The sequence below is a fragment of the Heloderma suspectum genome, chromosome 14 (assembly GCF_057233095.1).
Source record: "Heloderma suspectum isolate Gila_16-S chromosome 14, 16-S_ref, whole genome shotgun sequence".
NCBI classification, from domain to species: domain Eukaryota; kingdom Metazoa; phylum Chordata; class Lepidosauria; order Squamata; family Helodermatidae; genus Heloderma; species Heloderma suspectum.
The window spans coordinates 25,607,382-25,635,310 of NC_139471.1; the positions used below are offsets into that span (position 1 = coordinate 25,607,382).

The 27,929-nt window shown below is 50.1% G+C and overlaps 1 protein-coding gene and 1 long non-coding RNA gene across 4 annotated transcripts in view; one reads left to right on the forward strand and one right to left on the reverse strand.

Annotated features, from left to right (window-relative positions):
- The window catches only part of LOC146335858 (uncharacterized), a 49,466-nt gene extending 31,887 nt beyond the window's left edge, over positions 1 to 17,579 (forward strand). Inside the window, exon 2 of one of the 2 annotated variants that reach the window (XR_014785930.1) lies at positions 15,189 to 17,579. This is a non-coding gene — a long non-coding RNA (uncharacterized LOC146335858). The remainder of the gene's footprint in view (positions 1 to 15,188) is intronic. The other variant, XR_014785929.1, reaches the window with a different exon arrangement.
- RGS3 (regulator of G protein signaling 3) overlaps positions 17,532 to 27,929 on the reverse strand; it is a 78,738-nt gene continuing 68,340 nt past the window's right edge. For both annotated transcript variants that reach the window (XM_084821201.1, XM_084821200.1), the window contains exons 13-16: positions 22,836 to 22,940; positions 21,769 to 21,830; positions 20,689 to 20,855; positions 17,532 to 18,839 (exon numbers count right to left, since the gene is read on the reverse strand). In XM_084821201.1, the coding sequence (XP_084677327.1) occupies positions 18,654 to 18,839; positions 20,689 to 20,855; positions 21,769 to 21,830; positions 22,836 to 22,940 (520 nt within the window). In that variant the 3' untranslated portion in view covers positions 17,532 to 18,653. The remainder of the gene's footprint in view (positions 18,840 to 20,688; positions 20,856 to 21,768; positions 21,831 to 22,835; positions 22,941 to 27,929) is intronic.

Sequence of the window (27,929 nt, forward strand, 5' to 3'; positions counted from 1 at the left end):
ATGGATGAGAAGAAAGGGATACCTGTCAGTGGGCTTTATGACTGCAGGCAACCTTTCAGTCACGTCTCTAATCTGTTCTCCTGGGAGACAACGTACCTGGCGAGTCCACAGGTCTTCGTGACATACTTGGGTCTCGATCCCACGCAGCAAGGAGTCTCCCACTACTACCACTCTTCTTTTCTTGTAGGCCTGGGTTTCATCGCCTCTGTTTGACTGACCTTCAGCCTCTTTCTCGCTCTCATGCAGGTTCCCCTGTGATTCTTCCTCTGCAGGCTGTCCTCCAGTCTCATCCGCAAGTACCTGGAATTGGTTCCACAGCTCCACTGCTTCCACTGGTGCAGAGTGGCATCTAGTTCTTCTTCTCCTGTCACCCTTTTCCAAGGAGTATCCTCTACTGCATTTTTCCTCACCTCAGCTTTTCCCACTTCTGCCTCATCTTGCTGTTGCTCTTCAAGCTTCTGGTCTTCCCTTTGCTGCTGTAGTTCCCCCATTCTGTCCAAGAACTCTTTGCGTTGTCTTATTCCCCGGAGGGTCGACAGTCGCTGCTCCAGTCTCATACTTTTTCTTCCAGCAGCGTGATCAGCTTGCACTTCTTGCAGGTGTAGGCCATGTTTTTCTCAGGCAAGAAAACAAACATTGCACACACCTTGCAGGTCACCACCACTGGAGAGTCCTGTCCTTCCATAGCCTCTTTTCCCTTTTTGTGTCTAGCTTTGTGATTGTTCTAGACTAGGCTGTGCCTGCTCCTCTACTCAGTAGGGGTTAAAAGCAGAGTCCCACTGGTGTGGAAGTGTGTGTTACAAGACAAATGAATGAAAAAAAAAGTTAGTTAAAAAAGAAACAAAAATGTTAGGGGCCTCCCCCTTGCCCTCCCCTGCCGAGCTCCCGTGGCCAACTCCTGTTTGCTCCCCGTTTGCTCGCTCTGTTCGCTCGCTCTCTGGGAGCTTGCCTGCTTCTGTAGTCCCTGGACCAGCTGGAGCAGCTTGCTCTGCTCTGCTCTGCTCAGCTGGGAGGCGGGAAACAGACTGAAGCTTCCCACCCACTCAGCTGCTGGGAGTCCTCAGGCCACCCCCCCGCCCGCAATTCGGTTGGAGCTCTCAGAAGCAGTTGGAGCTCTCTGTTTCATTTCTTGAATTTGGGTTCTCTGTGCTTCTGGTGCTGTGTGCCCCTATCCTCCGTATTTACTTTGGCATGATTGCCCTGCCCAGGGGTGTGTCTTTCACCTGGTTGTGACCTTGCTGAGCCTTTCCAGCCTTCAGAATCACCCTGCATGCCCATTTCGCCAGTGGGGGGTTATTAGTCTCTGTGATGATGCATTTCTCTGATGTTTACATTACTTCACTTTTCCATTATTGTGTTAAATTGCGTCTCTGATATTGTGTAAAGTTGCTTCTTTGATGTTATGTAAAGTTGCTTCTCCGATGCTAAGAGCTTTATCACAGTAGTGATCTGACAAGGTTTATTATTTCTATTAACCTCCATGGTAATTTTGGAGGCTAAGATGTGCTTGGCAGAATCTTCAGTGCTCCCCAAAGGATACAATATTTGCTTATAACCTGCGTGGAAAGGGTCTTTGCAACCAGACTCCAGTTCTCATTCTCTGCAAACAGCTTTGGCTTGCCAAGAATTCAACCAGCTGCACAGTCCTGACCAAGGGCCACCAGAGCTTAGAGGGAGGCACAGAGGTAGCTTGCAGAGGAACTGGGGAGAAGCACCAGATTCACATCAGAGGCACCCCCCACCCCTCTCTTTTCTTCTCCGAAGCCCCCCTCCTGATGACTCCTGAAACTGTTTAGAGATGAGGCCTGGAAAAGAAAGAGAAAAATTTGGGGGGAAAAACAGCTTTTTCTATTTTTTTCCGACTGTTTTTGTTTGTTTCAGAAAAACTGGAAAAATTGAACAGCTTTGGATTATGAAATATTTTCTTTTAGAGTTTAAGACAAGGTGTTCATATATTGTTACCAAGCCTTTACTCCCCGTTCCCCAAATGATTTCTAAAAACTATGTAATAAGATTTACAGGGGCAGGCCATGCCAGGTAAGAGGAACAAGGGAGAGATGTGTAGTATCTGTCCCCTGCTCCGGACCTGTCCAGAGCCAAAGGATGGCTGGGGGAGGCGTGACCCCATCTTCTGGCCTTCATTTGCAGCTCTGCAATGCCAGGTCTGTTACCCAGAAAACCTCCCTCATCCATGACATGATCCTGGATGAGGGTGCAGACCTGGCATGTATTACGGAGACCTGGCTGGCCGAGGCTGCTGCTCCAACCCTTGCAGCCATGTGCCCAGCCGGATTTTCGTATGTACAGCAGCCGAGGGCTGGGGATCGGGGAGGGGGAGTGGCTGTTATCTACCAAGAGTCCTTGGTCTTCACCAGACCCCCTCTCCGGGAGACCAAGGTTGCTGAGTGCATGTACTGGAGGTTGGGCCCAAAGGGCAGTCTGGGGATTCTGCTTGTGTACTGTTCACCCCACTGCACGACTGACTCCCTGGCTGAGGTGCTTGAAGTGGTCTCTGATGTGCGTGTACAGTCCCCTAACGTATTGGTGTTGTGGGACTTCAACGTACATTCAGAGGCCATCCTCACAGGAGCACCTTGGGACTTCATGGAGACCATGGCCTCCTGGGAGCTGCACCATATTCTAACTGGGCCCACCCATGTAGCCGGTCATGCACTAGACCTTGTGTTTGTTTCTGGAGAAGCGGGGAGTGATCTGGAAGTTGGGGGTATATCCACCACCCCCTTGTCATGGTCAGATCACTATCTGGTGACGTTGGACTTCTCGGTTCCATAACCCCTCCGCAGGGGTGGAGAACCCATTAAAATGGTCCGCCCCAGGCGTCTTATGGATCCAAATGGATTCCTGAACGCGCTTGGGGATTCTCTGGGGCACGCCAACGGCCACTCGGTCGAGACCCTGGTGGGTGGCTGGAATGCCGCAATCACTGGGGCATTAGATCAGGTGGCTCCAAAATGCCCTCTCCCCCTGAACAGGGCTCGGACTGCACCATGGTTCAATCCGCAGTTATGAGCTCTGAAACAGGAGGTGAGACAGCTAGAGCGCCGGTGGCGGAAGTCTCGCTCCAAAGACGATCAGACACGGGCTAGAGCTGTATCTTCAGCCTATCACGTGGCGGTGAAGGCAGCAAAAAAGGAATATTATGCTGCCTCCATTGCGTCTGCAGAGTGCTGTCCCAGGAGGCTATTCCAAGTGGTCCGGAGCCTGGTCGGTCCTGTGGCTCCTGAACCACTGGAGCATTCTAAGGCCTCCTGTGAGGCCTTGGCAAGGCACTTTGCAGATAAAATTGATCAGATTAGGTGTGTTACTCTGCACACTGTGGATACAGTTAGTGAGCAAGAGGCGGACTGTGGCAAACCAGTTTTGTGGGATCGGTTCCAGCTTCTTCCTCCTGATGAAGTGGACAAGGTGCTTTCATCTGTAAGGCCGACCACCTGCTTACTGGATCCTTGCCCATCTTGGCTCATTATGGGCTGCAGAGAGAGGCTGGGTGAGGGGATCAGGGCGGCGGTGAATGCCTCCCTTGAGGTGGAAGTGATGCCATCAGCCTTCAAGGAGGCAGTGATAAGACAGCTCTTAAAGAAGCCCTCCTTGGATCCCCAAGTTCTGAACAACTTTCGCCCAGTCTCAAATCTGCCATTATTGGGCAAGGTGACTGTGCGGGTGGTGGCAACGCAGTTGAAGGCACACTTGGAAGGAACCGATTATCTAGACCCATTTCAGTCGGGCTTCAGGCTTGGGCATGGGACAGAAACGGCCTTGGTCACCTTGGTAGATGATGTGAGGAGGTCTCTGGATAGGGGTGAATGCTCCTTCCTTGTTCTCCTCGAACTCTCAGCGGCGTTTGATACCATGGACCATGGTATCCTCCTGGACCGCCTGGAGGGGTTGGGCATTGGAGACACCATATTGCGGTGGTTCTGGTCCTTCCTCTCCGGCAGGTACCAGAGCGTAGCACTGGGAGAGGAGGTGTCGGACCCATGGCCACTCACTTGCGGGGTGCCACAGGGTTCCATCCTCTCCCCGGTGCTATTTAACATCTATATGAAGCTGCTGGGGGCCATCATCAGGAGGTTTGGGGTGCGGTGTCATCAATATGCAGATGACACGCAGCTCTACCTCTTGTTCAAATCTTCACCAGGGTTGGCCGTAGAATCCCTGTCCAAATGTCCAGAGACAGTGAGTGGCTGGATGGGGAGGAATGAGCTGAAGCTGAACCCTGACAAGACCGAGGTACTTTTGGTGGGAGACAAGAGGAGGCTGGGGGAAGTTGACCTGGTGTTGAATGGAGTACGGCTACCCTTGAAAGACCAGGTCCGCAGCCTGGGGGTCATTTTGGACTCCCAGCTGTCCATGGAGGCTCAGGTGTCAGCTGTGAGCTGGACAGCGCTGTACCAGCTCCATCTGATACAGCAGCTGTGCCCCTCCCTTCCCGACCATCTGCTCCCATCGGTAGTACATGCCCTGGTCTCCTCTCGTTTAGACTACTGTAATGTGTTCTACATGGGGTTACCCTTGAAGACGGTTCGGAAGCTGCAGCTGGTACAGAATGCGGCAGCTCGTCTGATTAAAGGTAGCCACCAGCGAGATCACATCACTCCAGTGCTGAAGGAATTGCACTGGTTACTAGTTGTTTTCCGGGCCGAATTCAAGGTGTTGGTTTTGACCTTTAAAGCCCTATATGGTTCTGGCCCAGCCTATCTTACGGAGCGCCTCCAGCAACACCAGACTGGCCGCTTAACAAGATCAGCCTCGGATGGCCTTCTCTCTGTCCCATCAGCCAGGACAGCTAGGCTGGTGAGGACAAGGGAGAGGGCGTTCTCTGTGGTAGCCCCCACTCTGTGGAACTCCCTCCCTAGGGAACTCCGCCATGACCCCTCTTTAATGAGCTTCTTGTTGTTGTTGTTGTTCAGTCGTTCAGTCGTGTCCGACTCTTCGTGACCCCATGGACCATAGCACGCCAGGCCTTCCTGTCCTGCGTTCTCTCCCGGAGCGTGCTCAAGTTCATATTCATTGCATCCGTGATGCTATCTAGCCATCTCATCCTCTGCCGTCCCCTTCTCCTTTTGCCTTCAGTCTTTCCCAGCATCAGGGTCTTTTCCAGAGAGTTTTCTCTTCGCATTAGGTGGCCAAAATATTGGAGCTTCAGCTTCATTATCTGTCCTTCCAATGAGCACTCAGGGTTGATTTCCTTTAGGATGGACTGATTTGACCTCCTTGCAGTCCAGGGGACTCGTAAGAGTCTTCTCCAGCACCACAGTTCGAAAGCATCAATTCTTCGGCGCTCAGCCTTCCTTATAGTCCAGCTCTCACAGCCATACATTACTACTGGGAAAACCATAGCTTTGATTAGACGGACCTTTGTCGGCAAGGTGATGTCTCTGCTTCTTACTATGCTGTCTAGGTTGGCCATAGCTTTCCTCCCAAGGAGCAAGCGTCTTTTAATTTCATGGCTACAGTCACCGTCTGCGGTGATCTTGGAGCCCAAGAAAGTAAAATCTGTCACTGCTTCCATTTCTTCCCCTTCTATATGCCAGGAAGTGATGGGGCCAGATGCCATGATCTTAGTTTTTTTAATGTTGAGTTTCAAACCAGCTTTTGCACTCTCCTCTTTCACCCTCAACAAGAGGCTCTTGAGATCCTCTTCGCTTTCTGCCATTAGGGTGGTATCGTCTGCATATCGGAGGTTGTTGATAATTCTCCCGGCAATCTTAATTCCAACCTCTGATTCATCCAACCCGGCATTTCTCATGATGTACTCTGCATATAAGTTAAATAAGCAGGGTGACAATATGCAGCCTTGTCGTACTCCTTTCCCAATTTTGAACCACTCAGTTGTTCCATGTGTGGTTCTTGCTGTTGCTTCTTGACCCTCGTACAGGTTTCTCAGGAGACAGGTAAGGTGGTCTGGTACTCCCATCACTTTAAGAATTTGCCACAGTTTGTTGTGATCCACACAATCAAAGGCTTTAGCGTAGTCAATGAAGCAGAAATAGACGTTTTTCTGGAATTCTCTTGCTTTCTCCATGATGCAGCGAATGTTGGCGATTTGATCTCTAGTTCCTCTGCCTCTTCGAAACCCAGCTTGTACTTCCGATAGTTCTCGGTTCGCATACTGCTGAAGCCTAGCTTGTAGGATTTTGAGCATCACCTTGCTGGCATGTGAAATGAGCGCAATTGTGCGGTAGTTTGAACACTCTTTGGCGTTGCCCTTCTTTGGAATTGGAATGTAAACTGACCTTTTCCAGTCTTGTGGCCACTGTTGAGTGTTCCAGATTTGTTGGCATATTGAATGCAGCACTTTAACAGCATCATCTTCTAGGATTTTAAATAGCTCGGCTGGAATACTGTCATCTCCGCTAGCTTTGTTGTTACTAATGCTTCCTAAGGCCCACTTGACTTCACTCTCTAGGATGTCCGGCTCAAGTTCAGTGACCGCACTATCATGGCTATCAGGGACATTCAGATCTTTCCTGTATAGTTCTTCTGTGTATTCTTGCCACCTCTTCTTAATCTCATCTGCTTCTGTTAGGTCCCTGCCTTCTTTGTCCTTTATCATGCCCGTCTTTGCACAAAACGTTCCCTTGAGATCTCCAATTTTCTTGAAGAGATCTCTAGTCTTTCCCATTCTGTTGTTTTCCTCGATTTCTTTGCATTGTTCATTTAAGAAGGCCTTCTTGTCTCTCCTTGCTATTCTCTGGAACTCTGCATTCAGTTGGGTATATCTTCCCCTTTCTCCCTTGCTTTTCGCTTCCCTTCTTTCGTGAGCTACTTGTAAAGCCTCATCTGACAGCCACTTTGCTTTCTTGCATTTCTTTTTCTTTGGGACGGATTTCGTTGCTGCCTCCTGAACAATGTTACGGACCTCCGTCCATAGTTCCTCAGGCACTCTGTCTATCAGGTCTAATCCCTGAAATCTGTTCCTCACCTCCACTGTATATTCATCAGGGATATGATTTAGGTCATACCTGAACGGTTTAGTGGTTTTCCCGACGTTCTTCAATTTAACCCGAAATTTTGCAAGAAGCAGCTCATGATCTGAGCCACAGTCAGCTCCAGGTCTTGTTTTGACTGACTGTATGGAGCTTCTCCATCTTTGGCTGCAAAGGACATAATCAATCTGATTTCGATATTGACCATCTGGTGACGTCCATGTGTAGAGTCGCCTCTTGTGCTGTTGGAAAAGAGTGTTTGCTATGATCAGCATGTTCTCTTGGCAAAACTCTATTAGCTTTTGTCCTGCTTCATTTTGTACACCAAGGCCATGCCTGCCTGTTAGCCCGGTGATTTCTTGACTTCCTACTTTAGCATTCCAATCCCCTATGATAAAGAGGACATCTTTTTTTGGTGTTAGTTCTAGAAGGTGTTGTAGGTCTTCATAGAACCGATCAACCTCAGCTTCTTCGGCCTCAGTGGTTGGGGCGTAGACTTGAATTACTGTGATGTTGAATGGTTTGCCTTGGATTCGTACTGAGATCATTCTATCATTTTTAAGATTGTACCCCAGTACTGCTTTTCCCACCCTTTTGTTGACTATGAGTGCTACTCCATTTCTTCTAAGGGATTCTTGCCCACAATAGTAGATATGATGGTCACCTGAATAAAATTCGCCCATGCCTGTCCATTTTAGTTCGCTGATTCCCAAGATGTCGATGTTCAATCTTGCCATCTCATGTTTGACCACCTCCAGCTTACCTTGATTCATTGATCTGACATTCCAGGTTCCTAAACAATATTGTTCTTTACAGCATCGGATTTTCTTTTCACCGCCAGACACATCCACAGCTGAGTGTCCTTTCGGGCTTGGCCCAGCCGCTTCACTCTTTCTGGCGCTACTTGGAAATACCCTCTGCTCTTCCCCAGTAGCATATTGGACACCTTCCGACCTGAGGGGCTCATCTTCCGGCGTCATATCTTTTAGCCTTGTGATACGTTCCATGGGGTTTTCTTGGCAAGAATACTGGAGTGGGTTGCCATTTCCTTCTCCAGTGGACCACATTTTGTCAGAACTCTCTGCCATGACCTGTCCGTCTTGGGTGGCCCTGCACGGCATAGCTTATGGCTTCACTGAGTTACGCAAGCCCCTTCGCCACAACAAGGCAGTGATCCATGAAGGGGGCTTCTGCTTCTGCTGCGCATTAAAAACGTGGTTGTTCAGGCAGGCATTTGGGGTGGGTTAGGGTATTTTAGAAAACGTTTTTATTGTAGAATGTTATTGTTTTAAACTGTTTTATTATACACTGTACATTGCCCAGAGTGGCTGGGTGACCAGCCAGATGGGCGATTAATAAATTTAATAATAAATAAATAAATAAAAATTTCTATAGAAAGACTTACATGTAAAATGTCTGGAAATAATGAAGCCATGGGGAAAATGTTTTTTAATCCTCGCTTAAAGATTCTCAGTATAGTTACTTCTTCCATTTCTTATTAAAATCATTGATGCAGTGTATCTTTTACTGATAAACATTTTGGGATGTTCCAAGTCATGCTCAGTTTCCCAGCATGTGAACAGAGTCACCATATGGAGTCACTGATAACAGAAGACAAGGAAAAGGCAGAGGTGCTCAATTCATACTTTGGCTCAGTCTTCTCCCAAAAGAGGGTCTATGACCCCCCTGGCAAAGACGAAGTACAGGCTGAAGGGGCAGGAGTGCAGCTTGAGATCGCTAGGCATATGGTCAAGGAACACCTAATGACTTTGAATGAGTTCAGATCTCCAGGGCCACATGAACTGCATCCTAGAGTAATAAAGGAACTGGCAGAAGAACTCTCAGAACCGTTGTCTATTCTCTTTGAGAAATCATGGAGGACGGGGGATGTGCCAGATGACTGGAGGAGGGCTAATGTTGTCCCCATCTTCAAAAAGGGTAAAAAGGAGGAACCTGGGAACTACAGACCAGTCAGTCTGACATTAATCCCTGGGAAAATTCTGGAGCAGATGATAAAGCAATCCATCTGGAAGCACCTTGAAAACAATGCAGTGATTACTCAAAGGCAACATGGATTTGTCAAGAACAAGTCCTGCCAGACGAATCTGATCCCAGTTTTTGATCAGGTCACCTCCCTTGTGGACTGTGGGAATGCTGTAGACATCATATACCTCGACTTCAGCAAAGCTTTCAGCAAAGTGCCCCATGATCTCCTGATGCGCAAACTAGGTCAAAGTGGGCTAGATGAAACAACGATCCGGTGGATCCACAGTTGGCTACAGGATCGGACTCAAAGAGTGCTTATCAATGGGACCTTCTCAAACTGGGGAGAGGTAACGAGCAGGATACCGCAGGGCTCAGTCCTGGGCCCAGTGCTCTTCAACATTTTTATGAATGACTTGGAGGAGAAGGTGCAGGGAATGCTGATCAGATTTGCAGATGACACAAAATTGGGCGAGAGAGCTAATACTTTGGAAGACAGAAACAAAATTCAAAGTGATCTTGATAGATTGGAGGGCTGGGCAGAAAACAACAGAATGAAATTTAATAAGGATAAATGCCAAGTTCTGCACCTAGGAAAAAGAAACCCAATGCACAGTTACAAGATGGGGGATACATGACTCAACAACACCACAAGTGAGAAGGATCTTGGAATTGTAGTTCACAAGCTGAATATGAGCCAACAATGGGATGTGGCTGCAAAAAAGGCAAATGCTCTTTTAGGCTGCATTAAGAGAAGCATAGCTTCCAAATCACGTGAAGTACTAGTTCCTCTCTGCCCAGCACTGGTTAGGCCTCATCTGGAGTACCGTGTCCAGTTCTGGGCGCCGCACTTTAAGGAGGATGCAGACGAACTGGAGACGGTTCAGAGGAGGGCAACCAAGATGATCAGGGGACTGGAAAAAAAGCCCTATGCGGAGAGACTGAAGGAACTGGGCAGGTTTAGCCTTGAGAAGAGAAGACTGAGGGGAGATATGATAGCGCTCTTCAAGTACTTGAAAGGTTGTCACAGAGAAGAAGGCCAGGATCTCTTCTTGATCATCCCAGAGTGCAGGACACGGAATCATGGGCTCAAGTGACAGGAAGCCAGATTCCGGCTGAACATCAGGAAAAACTTCCTGTTAGAGCAATACGACAACGGAACCCATTCCCTAGGGAGGTGGTGGGCTTTCCCCCACTGGAGGCATTCAAGACGAGGCTGGACAGCCATCTGTCGGGGATGCTTTGACTTGGATTCCTGCATTGAGCAGGGGGTTGGACCCGATGGTCTTATAGGTCCCTTCCAACCCTACTATTCTATGATTCTATGATATAATATGGAAGGAAATGTACTTTCTTGACAGTTTGGGTTTTGTTCTACAGTGTCCAGTGTTTCTGGACTTTTCTTCTGCCTCCAGTTCTTCCTCCTTCTTCAGGCTTCTAGGATGATTCAGCAGTTTTAGGGATTACTTGTTGAAGTTTCCTCTCATCAGACATAAACTAGGAACCTAAAGTATGTTATGTCTAACTTGGTTTACTCATAAAATTAATCATTTTTGGTATATTAAATTTTTAAAGTATAGTTTATTTAGACAATAATTAGAAATTTACTGAGTTTACTTTTTAAAGTTTTCCAATATAACGATAATTTTATGAGCAAACCAAGTTATCATAATATTCCTTTAGGAACATAACGGTTGCTTTACATTCCTAAGTACGTTCCTCATCCTGCCTGAGGCTGATAGAAGCTGAAGTCCAAAATATCTGGAGAGCACCAGGTTGGGAAAGGCTGCCCTGAAGCAACGACGCGACTTTAGATCTGTAAAGAGTGCAAAAAAAAAGTATTATTTATTTTCAGTTTTTCCCCACATTTCTGTTTCTTTTCTGAAAAAACAAACTGTTGTTTTCCCTTGGCTTCAAATTTCTGGGAATTTTACATCTCTACTCTGTTTTCAATGAAGATCAGCATCTGTCAGAGCCACATCCAAAGTGTGTGTGTTTTTAAAACTAGGGAAAATAATGAGCTTACTGTACAATTCCATTTCTCAGGGGGTTCTGGAGTGGGGCAGCCTTGACTTTCAGGGATTCCTCATCCAGGGTGACGGTCAGAGTTTCCAGTGAGAAGGGCGCCCCAGGGAGGAAGGGGCGTCCCCTCATCCCCCAGACCATGCCCGGAGCTGGGAAGAAAGCCCCTTAGTCCCAACACACACCAAGGATAGATAAATATACAAGGGGAAAACATGAAATTGTGTAATTCACACCCTGAAGAAAAGGGGGCTTTTAGCTTAGAAATAAGGTGAACAGTAAAGGGGGTGTGACAGAGGTGAATCAAAGTATACATGGGGTGGAGAAAGTGGAGAGGGAGACGATTTTCTCCCTCGCTCATGATACTCCAACCCAAAGGGGAGATTCAGGGCAGATAAATGGAAGGACTTATTCACACAGCCAATTTTCAAACTATGGAATTCGCTACCACAAGATGTAGTGATGGCCACCAATTTGGATAGCTTTAGTAGGGGACTGGACAAATTCCCAGAGGGAGATAAGGCTATCAGTGTTGACTAGTCCTGATGCCACCTCCAGGAACAGGGGCAATATGCCCACGTACCCCAGGTGCCATAATTGCACCCGTCCCGCTTGTGGGCTTCGCATGGGGCCATCTGGTTGGCCGCTGTGGGAACGGAATGCTGGACCCTCGGTCTGATCCAGCATCAGGGCTCTGCTGAGGTTCTTACACACCTGCCCTTGTCTAGAGAGGTCAGGCCTGCTCTGGCTCCTGGCTTGTCCCCCATTTCCCAGCAGGCTCGTGAAGAGAAGGGGAGGGACGGCAGAGAGAGGAGACTCCCAGGGGAGAAGGAGGCGCTGAGCCTGGGCCCTTCCCAGCAGGATGTGCCCAGCTCCTCCTGGGCGGCAGGCAGTGGGGCCCCATGCGGGGGGGGCGGCCGGGGGGCCACCCGCCCTCTCCCTTTGGCCCTCGCCTCCAAGGCCAGCGAGCCCCAGCGGCGCTCGCTGGCCTTCGCCACACACCGCCCCGCACTTCCTGAGGGGGGAGCTTTTGGCGCGAGGGCAGGGGAGGGGAGACACGGAGCCGCCCTGGGCCTCCCCCTGGACCTCGGTCATGCTCAGGCCCCCCGTGTGCCCCCCGAGGGGAAGCCGCCCTCCTGCTGCCTCACATGCTGCTGCCGTCACAAGCAGCCCCCCCCGCTTATGTGCTGCCGTCACAGTCACAGCTGGTGAGGAAAAGACCCCTGAGCCCTGCAGCCACCGTCAGCACCACCACAAAGGTGCTGGTTCCCCTCCTCCTCCATGAAGGGGGGGCCTCTCCTCAACTCACCAAATGTGCTTTTTGCACACTCATGGCCACACTTACTAGGCCTCAGCACTGCTGTCCCACAAACTCATAAGCGGGGCAGGGCTGCTTGCTTCCTTCCTTCTGGGGAGGAAGGGCCAATGGTGGCCATCTTTCTCACATGGGCCTGCAACTGAGGGGAAAGACAAGGCCGGCTGGAGGAGCAGCCACTCTGTTGCTGCGGCTAATAATGTCCCTGAGGTAAAAAAGGGCAGGGAAACAGGAGCAGCCCAAGGGGCCTTCGCTGTTCCCTTGCCCCCCGCCTGCCGGGGGGCTCCGCTGGCTGCAACTCCTGGTGACCTTGTGGGGCTGCTGTGGGTGGGTGGGTGGTGCTGACCCCCAAACTGCGGCTGAGGGGAGCGAACGCCATCACTCGCTCGCCCGCCTCCTTCACAACATCCAAGGCCCCCAGAATGCCACGCGTGGGTGGGCTGTATCTGGGCAAGGCACAGGCTGAGCAGCCCCTCTGCCTCAACCCCGGCCAGGAGGTGACTAGTAACACTAAGGTAAAATTGAAGCAGAAGTTCAAGTGGAGCCGCAACTGCTCAGCTGTGCCACAAACCGGCTGCCTGCTCGCCAGACAGGGCTGGCATGGGAAGGAGCTGAGGGGAAGCCCCTTCCTCCTCCTCATCCCTTGGCGCCATTCTTCCTGGAAGACCCCCCCCCCCGGCAGCCAGGAGGAGGCTCTGCCCAAAAGTCAAGGCTGCCCCACCCCAGAGCCCCCAGACAATTAAACACATGGCACCACTCGCTTTACAATTTCCCATTTCAGTTTTTTGGAGCTTCACATTGCCTTAGGATATGGCGCATCCTTCAGCCTGCTGCCATTCCTTGCTCCTAGACCAGCTGGGATCATCCTTCCCAGTGGACCGTTGTCCAGGGAAGCTGATGCCACCATCACAATAGCCTTGCGTGGCTATGAGGGACCCTCTGTTTTTGCTCATGCCGCTGTAGAATTATAGTTCTTCTCAGGATGCCTTCAGGTGTTGAGGGCAGAGCTGGGGCCAAAGCCTTGGAAACAGCCTGGTCCCCTGGGTGGAGAGAATGCGCACCCATGGGGAGCCCGCACACCTTTTGGTTGGAAAGGTGAGGAATTGAGAATTCCTCAGCCTGTGGCTGTGCCATTGCCTTGTGGCTGGGCTGATGCCCAGCCCCAGCAGCTCTCCACATGTGCCACAGCCACAGTGGCTCGCAGGCCTTGTGGAAGCCTTGTGGGCTGGTCAGGAAAGTGAGGCTTCATGCGCAAAGTTGGAGGGCAGAAAGCGGCAATGGCTGGGCGGAGCGTGAGGGGAGGCAGAGGAGGAGAAGGAGTGGGAAAGAGGGAGGCAAGGGGATGGAGGGGCTTGCGGGGGAGAAGCGCCTGTGGGGAGAGGGACGCTTCCTCTGCTGCCCCTCCTGGCCCTCGCTCCCCACACGGCCTGCTGTGCCTGCCCTGCTGATTCCGCGGGGAGGGCTGCCGGCTCCCCCTCGCAAGAACCCAGCAGTGGGCACTGGCAGTGGGCGTGCAGGGCTGGGGGCTCCCTTCGTGCAGGTTCCCAAGCAGACAAGGGGAGTGGGGAGAAGGTGAGACTCGAGAAAGGTGGCCCGGAGCCAGAGGCATGGGGGGCGGAAGGAAATGGGTGGGCTCCTTTCTCTGCAGGGAAGGGAGCAGAGGCAGAAAAGGGTAATGAGGAGAACCGTTAATTAAAAAAACAGACTGGGACTAGGGAGGATTGGAAGAGGCTGGGAGAGGGAAGTTCTTGCAGGAAGAACAACTGAAGGCACAAGGAGCAGGAAGGGGGGACATTCAGTGGGGGATGGGGAAATGGGGTAGAAATTGTGAAAGAAGGGGAGAAAATAGGACAGGAGGAGCATACGAATACCTTGCGAGGCATGGAGCAGGCGGGGACATGTACATGTTCCCCAGTTTGTGGCTCAGCAAATTCTGCTGGGGGCGGGGAGGCCCACACAGAATCTCCAGTGTCTGGCCTTGGCTTGAGGAAACCTGAGCTACCAAATGCCTTCCCAGGAAGAAGACACGGTGGCACAGGACGGGCTCATTCCCAGAGATCAGACACTGATAGAAAACACTGGCCATTGCCAACTACTTCAGAGTCAGGCTGGCCCTTTTTACCCATTCATTGTCTCCAGGCACAGCTGCTTTAAGAGGATTGGGCATGGGGGGGGGGGGGCTATGACATGCCTGTAGATTTCTGCTCCACCACAAGTCTGCCCATCTGAACAGCATCGAAGCTTTCTGGTGACCATCACCACCATCTTTTGTGGCTGTGTATTCCAGCTAGTTTATAAAAAAAGTTTCTTTTTCCTGTCCTGAACTGACTGGCAGTCAATTTCACAAGGGAACCAAGGGTTACAGGAGCGGGGTGGAGATATCTTAGCACCTACTCTTTCCCCACCATTCATGTTTGTTAACCTTTATCAAGTTCTCCCTTTAGTTAGTCAAGTTCTCCCCCCCACAACACGTCCTGTCCCCCCTGCCCCATAAGCAGTCGCAGGCACTTCACTCTTTCATCAAAGGAAGCTGCCTTAGCTCGGGTCAATGATCCGTTTGGCCCAGCATTGTCTACTCAAAAGTGGCAGCAAGGGCTCTCCAGGCTCCCTGGCAGAGAGAGGGGGTCTTTCCCATCACCTGCTACATGAGGTCCTTTTAAAGGGAGATGCTTCTGGGGATTGAACCACGACCTTCTGCATGCAATGCAAATGCTCTGACACCGAGCTATCAGCCCTCCCCAAGGGAAGATGCTCCAGCCCCTTGCTCATTGTGGTTGCCTTTTCTTGCACTTTTGCCAGCTCTGCAGTATCGTTTACTTTTTAAAGACATGGCATCCTGAACTGTACACACTCCAAAACCTGGTCATACCTGCAATAGTTGTGTAAGGTACTCACTGCCCATTCTGTTTTGCATCCAGGGGAATCGCACAAGTCTGAGGGAAAATGGGCACTGTGGCCATCATGCATGGAGCAAGCTAAGAGGTGGAGCAAGCCAAGACTTGAGCACGCTCCGGGAGAGAGCGGAGGACAGGAAGGCCTGGCGTGCTCTGGTCCATGGGGTCACGAAGAGTCGGACACGACTGAACGACTGAACAACAGCAACAACAACAAGAAGCCAAGACACCAATTAGTGTGGCTCTAACTTTGCTATGATTAAAGCTAGAAAGATCCTTCAAAGGCCTCATTAAAACTGGGCCACAAAACCTTCCTTTTCGTATGGAAGCCAGTCTTGGCAATCCACCCACTTGGTTTCCTCACAAGAGGAAAAAGGACTAGGCTATTTGTTTAGCAGGCCTATTGCACCTAACAACTCCTCTCCAACCCCTAGAAATAACCCAGATTATTATGTTTTAAAATTATCTGCGATCAAGGAAACAACAAAATTATGTTTCCCTAACACTTTTCACAAATGAAGCTCGCAAATGAGAGCTCTTCTGGGAGGCTTCTCCTATTCCTTTTGAGTTTGGATGTGGGGAGGGGGACTTCCAAACAAATTCCAGCAGGCCATACTGAGGGAGACGAGAGAAGCAGGGCCATTCATCAAGCCCTGCTAAAAGACGAGTTCATTTTTTCCTCTTCCCTGCCCATCCCTTTTTCCTTGTGTGTTATGTGTTTTAAGCCTATGAGGGACTGTCTTGCTTAACTGATTGTGTGGAATCTGCTTTTGGCTGAAGTGCAGGATAAAAAATAGTTTAAATAAATACATTGCCCATGAAGCCAGCTGGCAGGTAGGGATAGAGATAGCAGCATGGAGAAGAGTCTTCCTCCCTTTCTCCAGACCAAGCGTTATCAAGCTTCCCACTTGAGCAGCAATTCCCATTTACATGGCATTTCCCCCAAGTGGTCCAAAGACCTGACATATCTCCCATTCCTCTTTCCAGCAGCTTTGCAAGGTATGCCAGTATTAATCGTCTAAGGCTGCTCCATGGAGTTAATGACCAGGGCGTGGTGGTGGGGAAACTAGGGCTTTTCTCCAGAACCTTTGAGCAGGTCTGGGGTGCCAACCCCCTTGGAAGTTTATTTTATTGCATTTCTATACAGCTCCTGGCAACATCTGAGATTTAGAAACAAGCGCCCCCCCACCCCACCCCACGCAATTATCAACACTTTTAAGGCAGGTTCTCATTGGAGAAACATCAAGTGTTGGCAGGTCCAGGCTCTCCCCTCTTGCCCCCTCTGCTATCCCACAGACCTAAGCCAAACAGCACCCTAATTAGAGGCCTATGAAACCTGAGACACGTTTGCCTGTGGAAAAAATGTGCCACTATTATTGCACAGTTGTTTGGGCTGGGAAGCACAGCAGCCCGTGTGTGCTGAGGGGGAACGCTGGGCAATGCCTGCCATTCATTCAAAACGGACCAGGCAGGCTCCCTTAGCTGCCCTGTAGCAACAGAGATTTCCCTCCCCTGTAGACCAGAGTTCCTCAACCTGGTGGTCTCCAGACGTGTTGGACTACAACTCCCAGCTTAGCTGGCTGTGGGATGCTGGGAGTTGTAGTCCAACACATCTGGAGGGTACCAGGTTGGGGGAGGCTGCTGTAAGCGAATGTTTTATTCAACTGCAGGAGGCAAGCTCAGAGGGGATGGGGACAGCAAGGAAGGCTTAACGTGGCTCAGGTGCCCAGCTCCTGCGAGGAGCATGTCTAAAGCCCCGTAAGAGCAGCCTTGCTGGATCTGACCCACGCAAGGCTTGAAGGCAGTAGCCCTCCCCTACCAGTGCTGCATCCCCCCCCCCAATGCTGCCGTTGGTTCTCTGTGGAGGTCCCCTAAACCCAGCGTTTCCTCAGGTATTAGTGCCATTGCTCACGTAGCCAGAACACCATCCATGTACAAGACAGAGGTACTGGCAGACCTGAGGTAACCCTGAGGTGTACAGAAGTTCTCCGCCCCGCCCCCCAAGCCCCTATAGGGAAACCCCCCCAGGATAGCCCAATGAAGACTGGGAATGCTCCATATCCACTGAATAGATGCGGGAAGGGAGAGAGAGAGAATGAACTGGTGTATCATGGAAGAGGCCTCAACAGGAGCAGTCCGTGTGGCAACATTTTGTTGCAGGTCCCACTTGTCATGACAAACAGCCATGGATGGCCCTTGCGCAGCTGGGACCAAGAAAGGCAGGCAGCCAGGCTTCCTGAGCATGCGCAGAGCTTCACTGCTAATGCGGGGGCCCTGCCCCAAATGCTCTCATCTGTTGTCCAAGGACACAAAAGAATGGCTCTTGGGAGTTAGATACAGCAGAGAAGCAGGAAGAAGAAGGCAGCTAAGAAGTTCTTTTGTCTCTTTATTTTTCCTAAATAAGTCATGACATCAAAAAAAAGTCTGTGGTTTTGTTTTGACTAACTGCAGAGATGGGCTTGAATTGTAAACTGGGCTCTTGGCCAAAAGACTGTCTGCCAAACTTCTTGGAGGAGGAGGAGCACATTTGGACCAAACATCAAGAAGCAGGCATATGCGTGCACGCGCACACACCCTCTTCTCTAGCACACCCTTTCATGTCACAGCACAAAGACAGCATCTGATCCATACAGCTGGTTTTCATCTATACAAAGCTTGCCACTGCAGCGATGGTATGCTATATACCCTCTTTTTACAAATCTCCCAGCTGCCTGCTGCTGGGGCAGAACATAGTTAGAAAGGAATAAAACAGACCCAAGAGATCCTGAACACAACCAGAACGTATCCATATTAATTCCATTGGAAAGTTCCCAGAAAATGGGGTCCAGGGGGAGATAGGACATGAACAAATAATAATATTGCACTTAAATTAAAAAAGGCAAAAAAACTCAATAGGAAGTCCCGCCCCCCTCATGGACTGCAACCCATTGAGCATTCGGTTAGAAATTTCAATAAATAAAACTAGAGAGAACGATGAGAACCAGATGAGTGAAGAGAAGCAGTAGCTCTGCATGACCATCAGTGAGAAGGACAAGTGAGAAGGATTATTTGTCCACAGCAGACACACAGAAGTGCTGATCATTCCCAAAAGCATGGGCCTTTCGTTAGCTTCTCTTTGGAAGGAGTGACAGTGTTTGTATACTCATTCATGAAAGCAATCTTGGTCCCAGTCTAGATCCATGCTCAGGAAGGGATCCCTCTGAGCTTGTCAACTCCAGAACAGGGAAGACGGCTCCGAATTTCACAGTGCTCTGGTAGGATTACTGACCCTCAGTCCCTGTGGTCACTGGGACATCGTCGTACCGGAGAAAAGAAAGCAGATTCCTGGGATGGATTGGGACCAGACTGCTTAGTTCTCCAAGCCCGGCTGGGTCCCTTCTCAAAGATACGGTCCTGCGTCCCAGCAGTCCCCCTACCACAAAAGGCTGATCATATGTAAACATACACCTCCCTAAAACAGTGTCCCTTGAGGCGCACACCTGGCCCCCTCTACAGTGGAGGGCTGAGTTTCTTCTGGTTAATGAGGTCCAAGTACAGCTCCGAGCGCAGGAAGCGGGGATATGAGTCCTTCTCCATCAGGCCATAGATCCGCCTCTGGGCAAGGTCAAAGCAGCTCTGGGTGATGTTCTGCAGGTTTTCTTTGGTGTGCTCCCGTGTGTAGGAGTCTAGGTTGACCTAGAAGAGCAGGAGAAACACAACATACACAAAGTTATTAATAACTGATCCTGGCAGTTTAAGCTCAACAGACAGAGGAAGGTAGGATGAATGGATGGCAGGCCAAATATTCATGGAGCAATAGTTGACTGTGCCCCAGTATCTAGAGGTGGGTACGCATTAATGTGATAGAACGGCACACGCTATAATCTCTGTTCACAGGTCAATGCATCAAACCCTGTTTTAAGTCTGCGGCAGACAAAAGGCAGAGGCACACACATGCAGGAACTGATGCCTCCCATCTCCCACCCTGCTAAGCAACGGGCCAGCCAGCCTACATCCCATCAGGACTTCGAGGGGCCACCCTACACTGCATACTTAAACCGGTGTAAGAGTCATTCCCGTTTCCAAGGGGATCCTGGGAATTGTAGTGGGGGGGGAGAGAGGGTGCTGATGATCTCCAAAACTATTTTCAGCAAATGACAGCTCCCAAGACACTTTGGGGCGGTGCCATGACAGGTGAAGTGGCATAAAGCCTTTTTTTTAAGTGTAAACATGCCCTCCTATTCAAGATTGCCTCTTAAGTCACAAGTGGCGTCTCCATGGGGCTCAGGGATAAAAGTGGGTTTTGTCATGGGGAGGGAGAGAAGGAAGAGTTGGAGATTCACAGAATCATAGAATAGTAGGGTTGGAAGGGGCCTACAAGGCCATCGAGTCCAACCCCCTGCTCAATGAAGGAATCCAAGCCAGAACATCCCTGAACGCCTCCAGTGTGGGAGAGCCCACCACCTCCCTAGGTCATCGGTTCCATTGTCATATTGCTCAGTCGGGAAGTTTTTCCTGATGTTCAGCCGGAATCTGGCTTCCTGTCACTTGAGCCCATGATTCCGTGTCCTGCACTCTGGGATGATCAAGAAGAGATCCTGGCCTTCCTCTCTGTGACAACCTTTCAAGTACTTGAAGAGTGCTATCCTATCTCCCCCCCGTCTTCTCTTCTCAAGGCTAAACATGCCCAGTTCTTTCAGTCTCTCTTCATAGGGCTTTGTTTCCAGTCCCTTGATCATCCTTGTTGCCCTCCTCTGAACCCTCTCCAGTTTGTCTGCATCCTTCTAAAAGTGTGGTGCCCAGAACTGGACACAGTACTCCAGATGAGGCCTAACCAGTGCTGAGTAGAGGGAAACTAGTACTTCCCGGGATTTGGAAGCTATGCTTCTATTAATGCAGCCCAAAAGAGCATTTGCCTTTTTTGCAGCCACATCACATTGTTGGCTCATCTTCAGCTTGTGATTGACAACAGTTCCAAGATCTTTCTTGCTTGTAGTGTTGCTGAGCCACGTATCCCCCATCTTGTAACTGTGCCTTTGGTTTCTTTTTCCTAGGTGCAGAACTTGGCATTTATCCCTATTCAATGTCATTCTGTTGTTTCCTGCCCAGCCCTCCAATCTATCAAGATCACTTTGAATTCTGTTTCTGTCTTCCAAAGTATTAGCTATCCTGCCCAATTCTGTGTCATCTGCAAATTTGATCAGATTGCTTGCATGAATTTAGATTTATGATGTTCTGATGCATCTTTCCCTCCCCTATGCCCAGCTGTGAATACTGCCTAGATTGGGGGGTGTGGGGTGTTAAAAAATGTACAAATATTTTATTCTGGCAGGTTTCATCAGTAAGAGTCAAGATTTCCAGTCAAACATTAATGCACAAAAGCTCAAGTTTGAGAATGTGAGTTCCCATGTTTCACCAAAAGGTTCTCCTTTTCACCCCAGGCTTGGGCCAGGAGCTCTTGACCAAGCCAATACAGCGCCTGGACACAGGTGAGAGCGAGCCTCAGACTGCCCCCACGAAGCCAGCTCACCACTCTGCCACTCACTTCTTTGCAGGACTGGATTGCAATGTATTCCAGGAAGATCTTCTTGGCTTTGGAGGCCATCTTGGACTGAGACTTGATCTTCCTGTACTCCTCGCATGCCAGCCAGAACTCCAGGTTCTCCTCACTGAACTCAGTCTGCAGGAAGGTGCGGAAGGCAGCCAAGCCATCTGGAAAGGAAAGGAGGAACACGGTGGCCTTGAGATCCAGAGCAGGTAGGCTAGGAACATTCTGCACTGGAGGTTCAGGACCTGGTCAAAATACAGAACCTCCACCTCCAGAAGCAGTTTACCTCTGAAAACCAGATGCTGGGGAGAAAGCGGGGAAGGCAAACACTCCTTGCCCTGGTGATGTGGCTGTAGCGGCACCTGGCTGGCCAAGGCTAAATGCACCTTTAGTCTGATCCAGCAAGGATGTTCTCAGGGGGAGGGAGGTTCAAACCAAGCGCTCTCCAACATGCACCAGGTACTGGAACAGGAACATGCAATGGATGCACAGATCCATCTTCCTGGCCTCCAAAAGAGAGACTTGCAACCCAAGGATGGAAGAGAGGCCAACCCAGCCCACACAGACCCTCCAGACATCCATACAAGGTCCACAGCTCAGCAGGAGAGCACCTGCGTGGCATGCAGAAGACTCCAGGTTCACCTGGGAACTCCAGCTAGAACAGAGATATCAGGTGGCAGGGCTGGGAAAGGAGACCCTGAAAGCCGCTCCCAGTCAGAGTGGGTATAGGTGGGCTAGAGGGCAAACAAGCCCGTGTGCTGATGGAGAGGGAGAAGTAAAAAGACCTGGTTTCTGAGTCAGGCATTCTTCCCAGCCCCACCTTAACATCTTGGCTGCTTCTATCTCCATAGAACTGGACAGAGAGTGACAAGAGAAGTCCCTGCTCAAAGGCTTACCAGAGGGAAAGGGAAGAAGGACAACTTCAAACAAGATTTTGCAAGTATTTGGCATTCAGTGAGATTTTAGGAATGTGGATTTTAACGCTTTGCACCACAATAGGCCTGCTAATGTGGATTTTAACGTTTTGCACCAGTTGTAAGTGATGCTTAAAAGCCCAAACCAGCAAAAGCCCCTTACATTTATGCTGGAGCAGCTTCTCCAGGGACTCCCCCCACTTGAGGGCTTCTTCAGGAGTGGGCCTGTGGAGAAAGAGAAGGGTGTGGGGAGAGGAACGGGTTGTTAATGTTTGGTTCAAATGAGAAGAAGGAACAATCAGACCTCTTCCCTTCTTGCTACATTATTAAAACCTCCCCTCATCAGAACTGGAATGAATTTTAGTCTGAGGAGGAAGATTCTTAAGCAAATGCTGCTAGGTATCTCATGTACAGATTTGCATTTCTGCTAAATTAAATTTTCTCCTAAACAATGGATGTTGCCAGATTTAGGAGATGTTTTCCTCTTAGTATCTTTATTCAACCTTTAACTTGCCAGATATACAACCATCAGAAAAACTTCCTGACTGTGAGAGCAATACGACAGTGGAACCAGTTACCTAGGGAGGCGGTGGGCTCTCCCACACTGGAGGCCTTCAAGATGAGGCTGGACAGCCACCTGTCAGAGATGCTCTGACTTGGATTCCTGCATTGAGCAGGGGGTTGGACGCGATGGCCTTGTAGGCCCCTTCCAACCCTGCTATTCTATGATTCTACGATCCATGTTTTACATCAATATATGGGTTCTAGTGAAACACACACAAAGTAAGTCGATACTTCAAATTCGCCACATGATATATTTTTTTAAAAGTATCCTGCTCAGCAAAGCTTGAAAGTGCTGATTTTGCACTTGTGCAAGCCTCATTTCAGCAACAACACTTGCACATATATACACTCTGCTCCCCCCACCCCCATGCTGAAAAACAGAGGATGTGCAGAAGACCAATTTGGGGGATGAAGGGAAGGGTTCAGATGCAGACTGATTAGTGGGGAAAAGCTCCGTGGTTCTTCATTCAGCTCAGCACAGAGTTGCGTGAATAACTCCAAGCTTCTGTGATCGCAAACACATAATGTGCTATTTGGGTGCAAAGTTCTGAGCCCAGATTTGGGGGGGGGGGAGAAATACAGAATACTCAAGCAAAGCAAGTCTGTCTTGATGGAGCCCTGCTGCCACCCCAGTGGAGCAGTCTGGCACCCACTACCGCCACTTACTTGAGGGATTTCAAGACTTTGTCCAGTTTGCTGGTGGGGTGTCCCCCTCCTGGAGACTCATTCCTCTTCTGGAAGATCCCCAACCGGTTCTTCATGTCTTTGGCCCTGAAGGCACAAGCCAGGCTGGGTTAGCGTCCAGTCTGGGGTAAAGGGGAGAGGTCAGCAGCTCCGCAAGGGTTAAAAGGGACAGGATGACAAACGGGCAGCACAAATGAGCTGTGAACTTTGGTTTCCAGCCCATCAATAAAATCGTGCCAGACGAAAGGCGGCCCCAGAGACCCGGGAGGCATCGGGGCACCAGGGCTTCCTTACTGGGTGCAGCGGCCACGGTTCTCCACGCCGGCTGCTCCGCTCAAGCAGGGCGCGGAGAAAGGGCTTCAAGCGGAGCGTAGACGAAGCGCTTCCCGCTGAGCAGCCGCAAGCCCGCCCCGCCCCGCCCCGGGAAAGCAGCAGGGCGGATGCCTCGGTCCCGCGGCCGAGCAGGCAGCGCTGCTGAGGGGAGGCGAGGCGAGGCGCTCCGCGCACGCCTCGGGCTCCAGCAGCGGAGGCCTGAGCCCAGCATTGGCTCTCCCCATCTCCAAGGGTCAGCAATCCCCCCACCTGCTCCTTCGCGGCGTGCCGCCGCTGCAAGCCGACGGCGACCCCGCGGGGGGCCCGGCCAGGCGCGCCCAGCAGCGTCTCCGCGCGGAGGCGGCTCGGCCGGCTCGCGGAAGACGGGCATGGCGGGGGCGCGCGGCGCGGCGCGGCCCGCCCTCGCCACCCCTGCCGCCAAAGCCCCGCAGGCCGGCCGCCGCCCCTCGGAAGAGGCGGCGGGGGGCCGCGTGCGGCTCACGGCCAGCGCCGGGCTCCTCTCCGGGCCACGCGCGGCTGCTTCTCGGGCTGCGGGCGGGAGGCGCGAAGGCGGGCGCCGCTGCGCTGCCACCAGCTCCCCTCTGCTGGCGCCGCATCGCCACCCGGTGGCCAGCCGCGCCAGGCCCAAATCCTCCTTTGGGCCGGAATGGCCCACGCAGAAGGGCGGTGGCGCTTCCCCTCCGGCGCCAGCGGGCAGATCCCTGCCCACAGGCGCGTACAGTCAGAGCGCCCGGGGGGCTGGGGACGACCCACCGCTCACCATGAGGGATCAGGGGTGTTGTTCGAGCGTGGCCCACCAGGGCATGGGCCCCGGATATTTTTTTTGAGCTGTGCCCTGGATCTTTTGAACTGTCCCAATTGTTTTTACATTTTCCCATTGACTTGCATTGGAAAACAGAAACGGCCACAGCTTTTTAAAATTTGTATGATAAATTCATGCAGTTTGGAGACCTGGTACCCCCATGGAGCTGACTGACCCTACCAAATTTCAGGCAGTTAGGTCCAGTGGCTTTTGTGCCAGTCACAGGTAAAATTTGCTATTTTCAAGAAAATCTGTGAAAGCAAAGAGCTATAATTTTTTTGTGCTTCCACAGAGGTCCATGGACTTTGGGGACCAGGCAGCCCCTATGGAGCTGACTGATCCTACCAAAGTTCAGACAGTAAGGTCAAGTGGCTTTTGTGCTAGCCACAGGTAAAATTTACTTTTTTAAAGAAAATCCGTCAAAGTAATGAGCTATACTTTACTTCCCCTTCATGGATCGCTGCCTTGTTGTGGCGAAGGGGCTTGCGTAACTCAGTGAAGCCATAAGCTATGCCGTGCAGGGCCACCCAAGACGGACAGGTCATGGCAGAGAGTTCTGACAAAATGTGGTCCACTGGAGAAGGAAATGGCAACCCACTCCAGTATTCTTGCCAAGAAAACCCCATGGAACGTATCACAAGGCTAAAAGATATGACGCCGGAAGATGAGCCCCTCAGGACAGAAGGTGTCCAATATACTACTGGGGAAGAGCAGAGGGTATTTCCAAGTAGCGCCAGAAAGAGTGAAGCGGCTGGGCCAAGCCCGAAAGGACACTCAGCTGTGGATGTGCCTGGTGGTGAAAAGAAAATCCGATGCTGTAAAGAACAATATTGTTTAGGAACCTGGAATGTCAGATCAATGAATCAAGCTAAGCTGGAGGTGGTCAAACATGAGATGGCAAGACTGAACATCGACATCTTGGGAATCAGCGAACTAAAATGGACAGGCATGGGCGAATTTAATTCAGGTGACCATCGTATCTACTATTGTGGGCAAGAATCCCTTAGAAGAAATGGAGTAGCACTCATAGTCAACAAAAGGGTGGGAAAAGCAGTACTGGGGTACAATCTTAAAAATGATAGAATGATCTCAGTACGAATCCAAGGCAAACCATTCAACATCACAGTAATTCAAGTCTATGCCCCAACCACTGAGGCCGAAGAAGCTGAGGTTGATCGGTTCTATGAAGACATACAACACCTTCTAGGTTTTTCAACACCAAAAAAAGATGTCCTCTTCATCATAGGGGATTGGAATGCTAAAGTAGGAAGTCAAGAAATCACCGGGATAACAGGCAGGCATGGCCTTGGTGTACAAAATGAAGCAGGACAAAAGCTAATAGAGTTTTGCCAAGAGAACATGCTGATCATAGCAAACACTCTTTTCCAACAGCACAAGAGGCGACTCTACACATGGACATCACCAGATGGTCAATATCGAAATCAGATTGATTATGTCCTTTGCAGCCAAAGATGGAGAAGCTCCATACAGTCAGTAAAAACAAGACCTGGAGCTGACTGTGGCTCAGATCATGAGCTGCTGCTTGCAAAATTTCGGCTTAAATTGAAGAACGTCGGGAAAACCACTAAACCGTTCAGGTATGATCTAAATCATATCCCTGATGAATATACAGTGGAGTTGAGGAATAGATTTCAGGGATTAGACCTGATAGACAGAGTGCCTGAGGAACTATGGACGGAGGTCCGTAACATTGTTCAGGAGGCAGCAACTCAATCCATCCCAAAGAAAAAGAAATGCAAGAAAGCAAAGTGGCTGTCTGAGGAGGCTTTACAAGTAGCTTACGAAAGAAGGGAAGCGAAAAGCAAGGGAGAAAGGGGAAGATATACCCAACTGAATGCAGAGTTCCAGAGAATAGCAAGGAGAGACAAGAAGGCCTTCTTAAATGAACAATGCAAAGAAATCGAGGAAAACAACAGAATGGGAAAGACTAGAGATCTCTTCAAGAAAATTGGAGATCTCAAGGGAACGTTTTGTGCAAGGACGGGCATGATAAAGGACAAAGAAGGCAGGGACCTAACAGAAGCAGATGAGATTAAGAAGAGGTGGAAAGAATACACAGAAGAACTATACAGGAAAGATCTGAATGTCCCTGATAGCCATGATAGTGCGGTCACTGAACTTGAGCCGGACATCCTAGAGAGTGAAGTCAAGTGGGCCTTAGGAAGCATTAGTAACAACAAAGCTAGCAGAGATGACAGTATTCCAGCCGAGCTATTTAAAATCCTAAAAGATGATGCTGTTAAAGTGCTGCATTCAATATGCCAACAAATCTGGAACACTCAACAGTGGCCACAAGACTGGAAAAGGTCAGTTTACATTCCAATTCCAAAGAAGGGCAACGCCAAAGAGTGTTCAAACTACCGCACAATTGCGCTCATTTCACATGCCAGCAAGGTGATGCTCAAAATCCTACAAGCTAGGCTTCAGCAGTATGCGAACCGAGAACTACCGGAAGTACAAGCTGGGTTTCGAAGAGGCAGAGGAACTAGAGATCAAATCGCCAACATTCGCTGCATCATGGAGAAAGCAAGAGAATTCCAGAAAAACGTCTATTTCTGCTTCATTGACTACGCTAAAGCCTTTGATTGTGTGGATCACAACAAACTCTGGCAAATTCTTAAAGTGATGGGAGTACCAGACCACCTTACCTGTCTCCTGAGAAACCTGTACGAGGGTCAAGAAGCAACAGTAAGAACCAGACATGGAACAACCGATTGGTTCAAAATTGGGAAAGGAATACGACAAGGCTGCATATTGTCACCCTGCTTATTTAACTTATATGCGGAGTACATCATGAGAAATGCCGGGTTGGATGAATCAGAGGTCGGAATTAAGATTGCCGGGAGAATTATCAACAACCTCCGATATGCAGACGATACCACCCTAATGGCAGAAAGCGAAGAGGATCTCAAGAGCCTCTTGTTGAGGGTGAAAGAGGAGAGTGCAAAAGCTGGTTTGAAACGCAACATTAAAAAAACGAAGATCATGGCATCTGGCCCCATCACTTCCTGGTATATAGAAGGGGAAGAAATGGAAGCAGTGACAGATTTTACTTTCTTGGGCTCCAAGATCACCGCAGCCGGTGACTGTAGCCATGAAATTAAAAGACGCTTGCTCCTGGGGAGGAAAGCTATGGCCAACCTAGACAGCATAGTAAGAAGCAGAGACATCACCTTGCCGACAAAGGTCCGTCTAATCGAAGCTATGGTTTTCCCAGTAGTAATGTATGGCTGTGAGAGCTGGACTATAAGGAAGGCTGAGCGCCGAAGAATTGATGCTTTCGAACTGTGGTGCTGGAGAAGACTCTTACGAGTCCCCTGGACTGCAAGGAGGTCAAATCAGTCCATCCTAAAGGAAATCAACCCTGACTGCTCATTGGAAGGACAGATGATGAAGCTGAAGCTCCAATATTTTGGCCACCTAATGCGAAGAGAAAACTCCCTGGAAAAGACCCTGATGCTGGGAAAGACTGAAGGCAAAAGGAGAAGGGGACGGCAGAGGATGAGATGGCTAGATAGCATCACGGATGCAATGAATATGAACTTGAGCACGCTCCGGGAGAGAGCGCAGGACAGGAAGGCCTGGCGTGCTATGGTCCATGGGGTCACGAAGAGTCGGACACGACTGAACGACTGAACAACAACAACAACACTTTACTTTTTTTGTGCTTTCACACAAGTGCATGGAATTTGGGGCCCTGGCAGCTCCAATGGAGCTGACTGAACCTGCCAAATTTCAGACAGGTCTAGTGGCTTTTGTGCTAGCCGTGCATAAAGTTTCATTTTCTCAAAGACCAAAACCAAAAAGTAAAAACTGTCAAGCCACACAGGGGATTAGAGATCCTAATCAGAAGGTGTTTAAGGTGACCATTAGGAGGGTACTATCCCTTATATCTAGTGTAGGGTTGGGGGGGGGGTTAG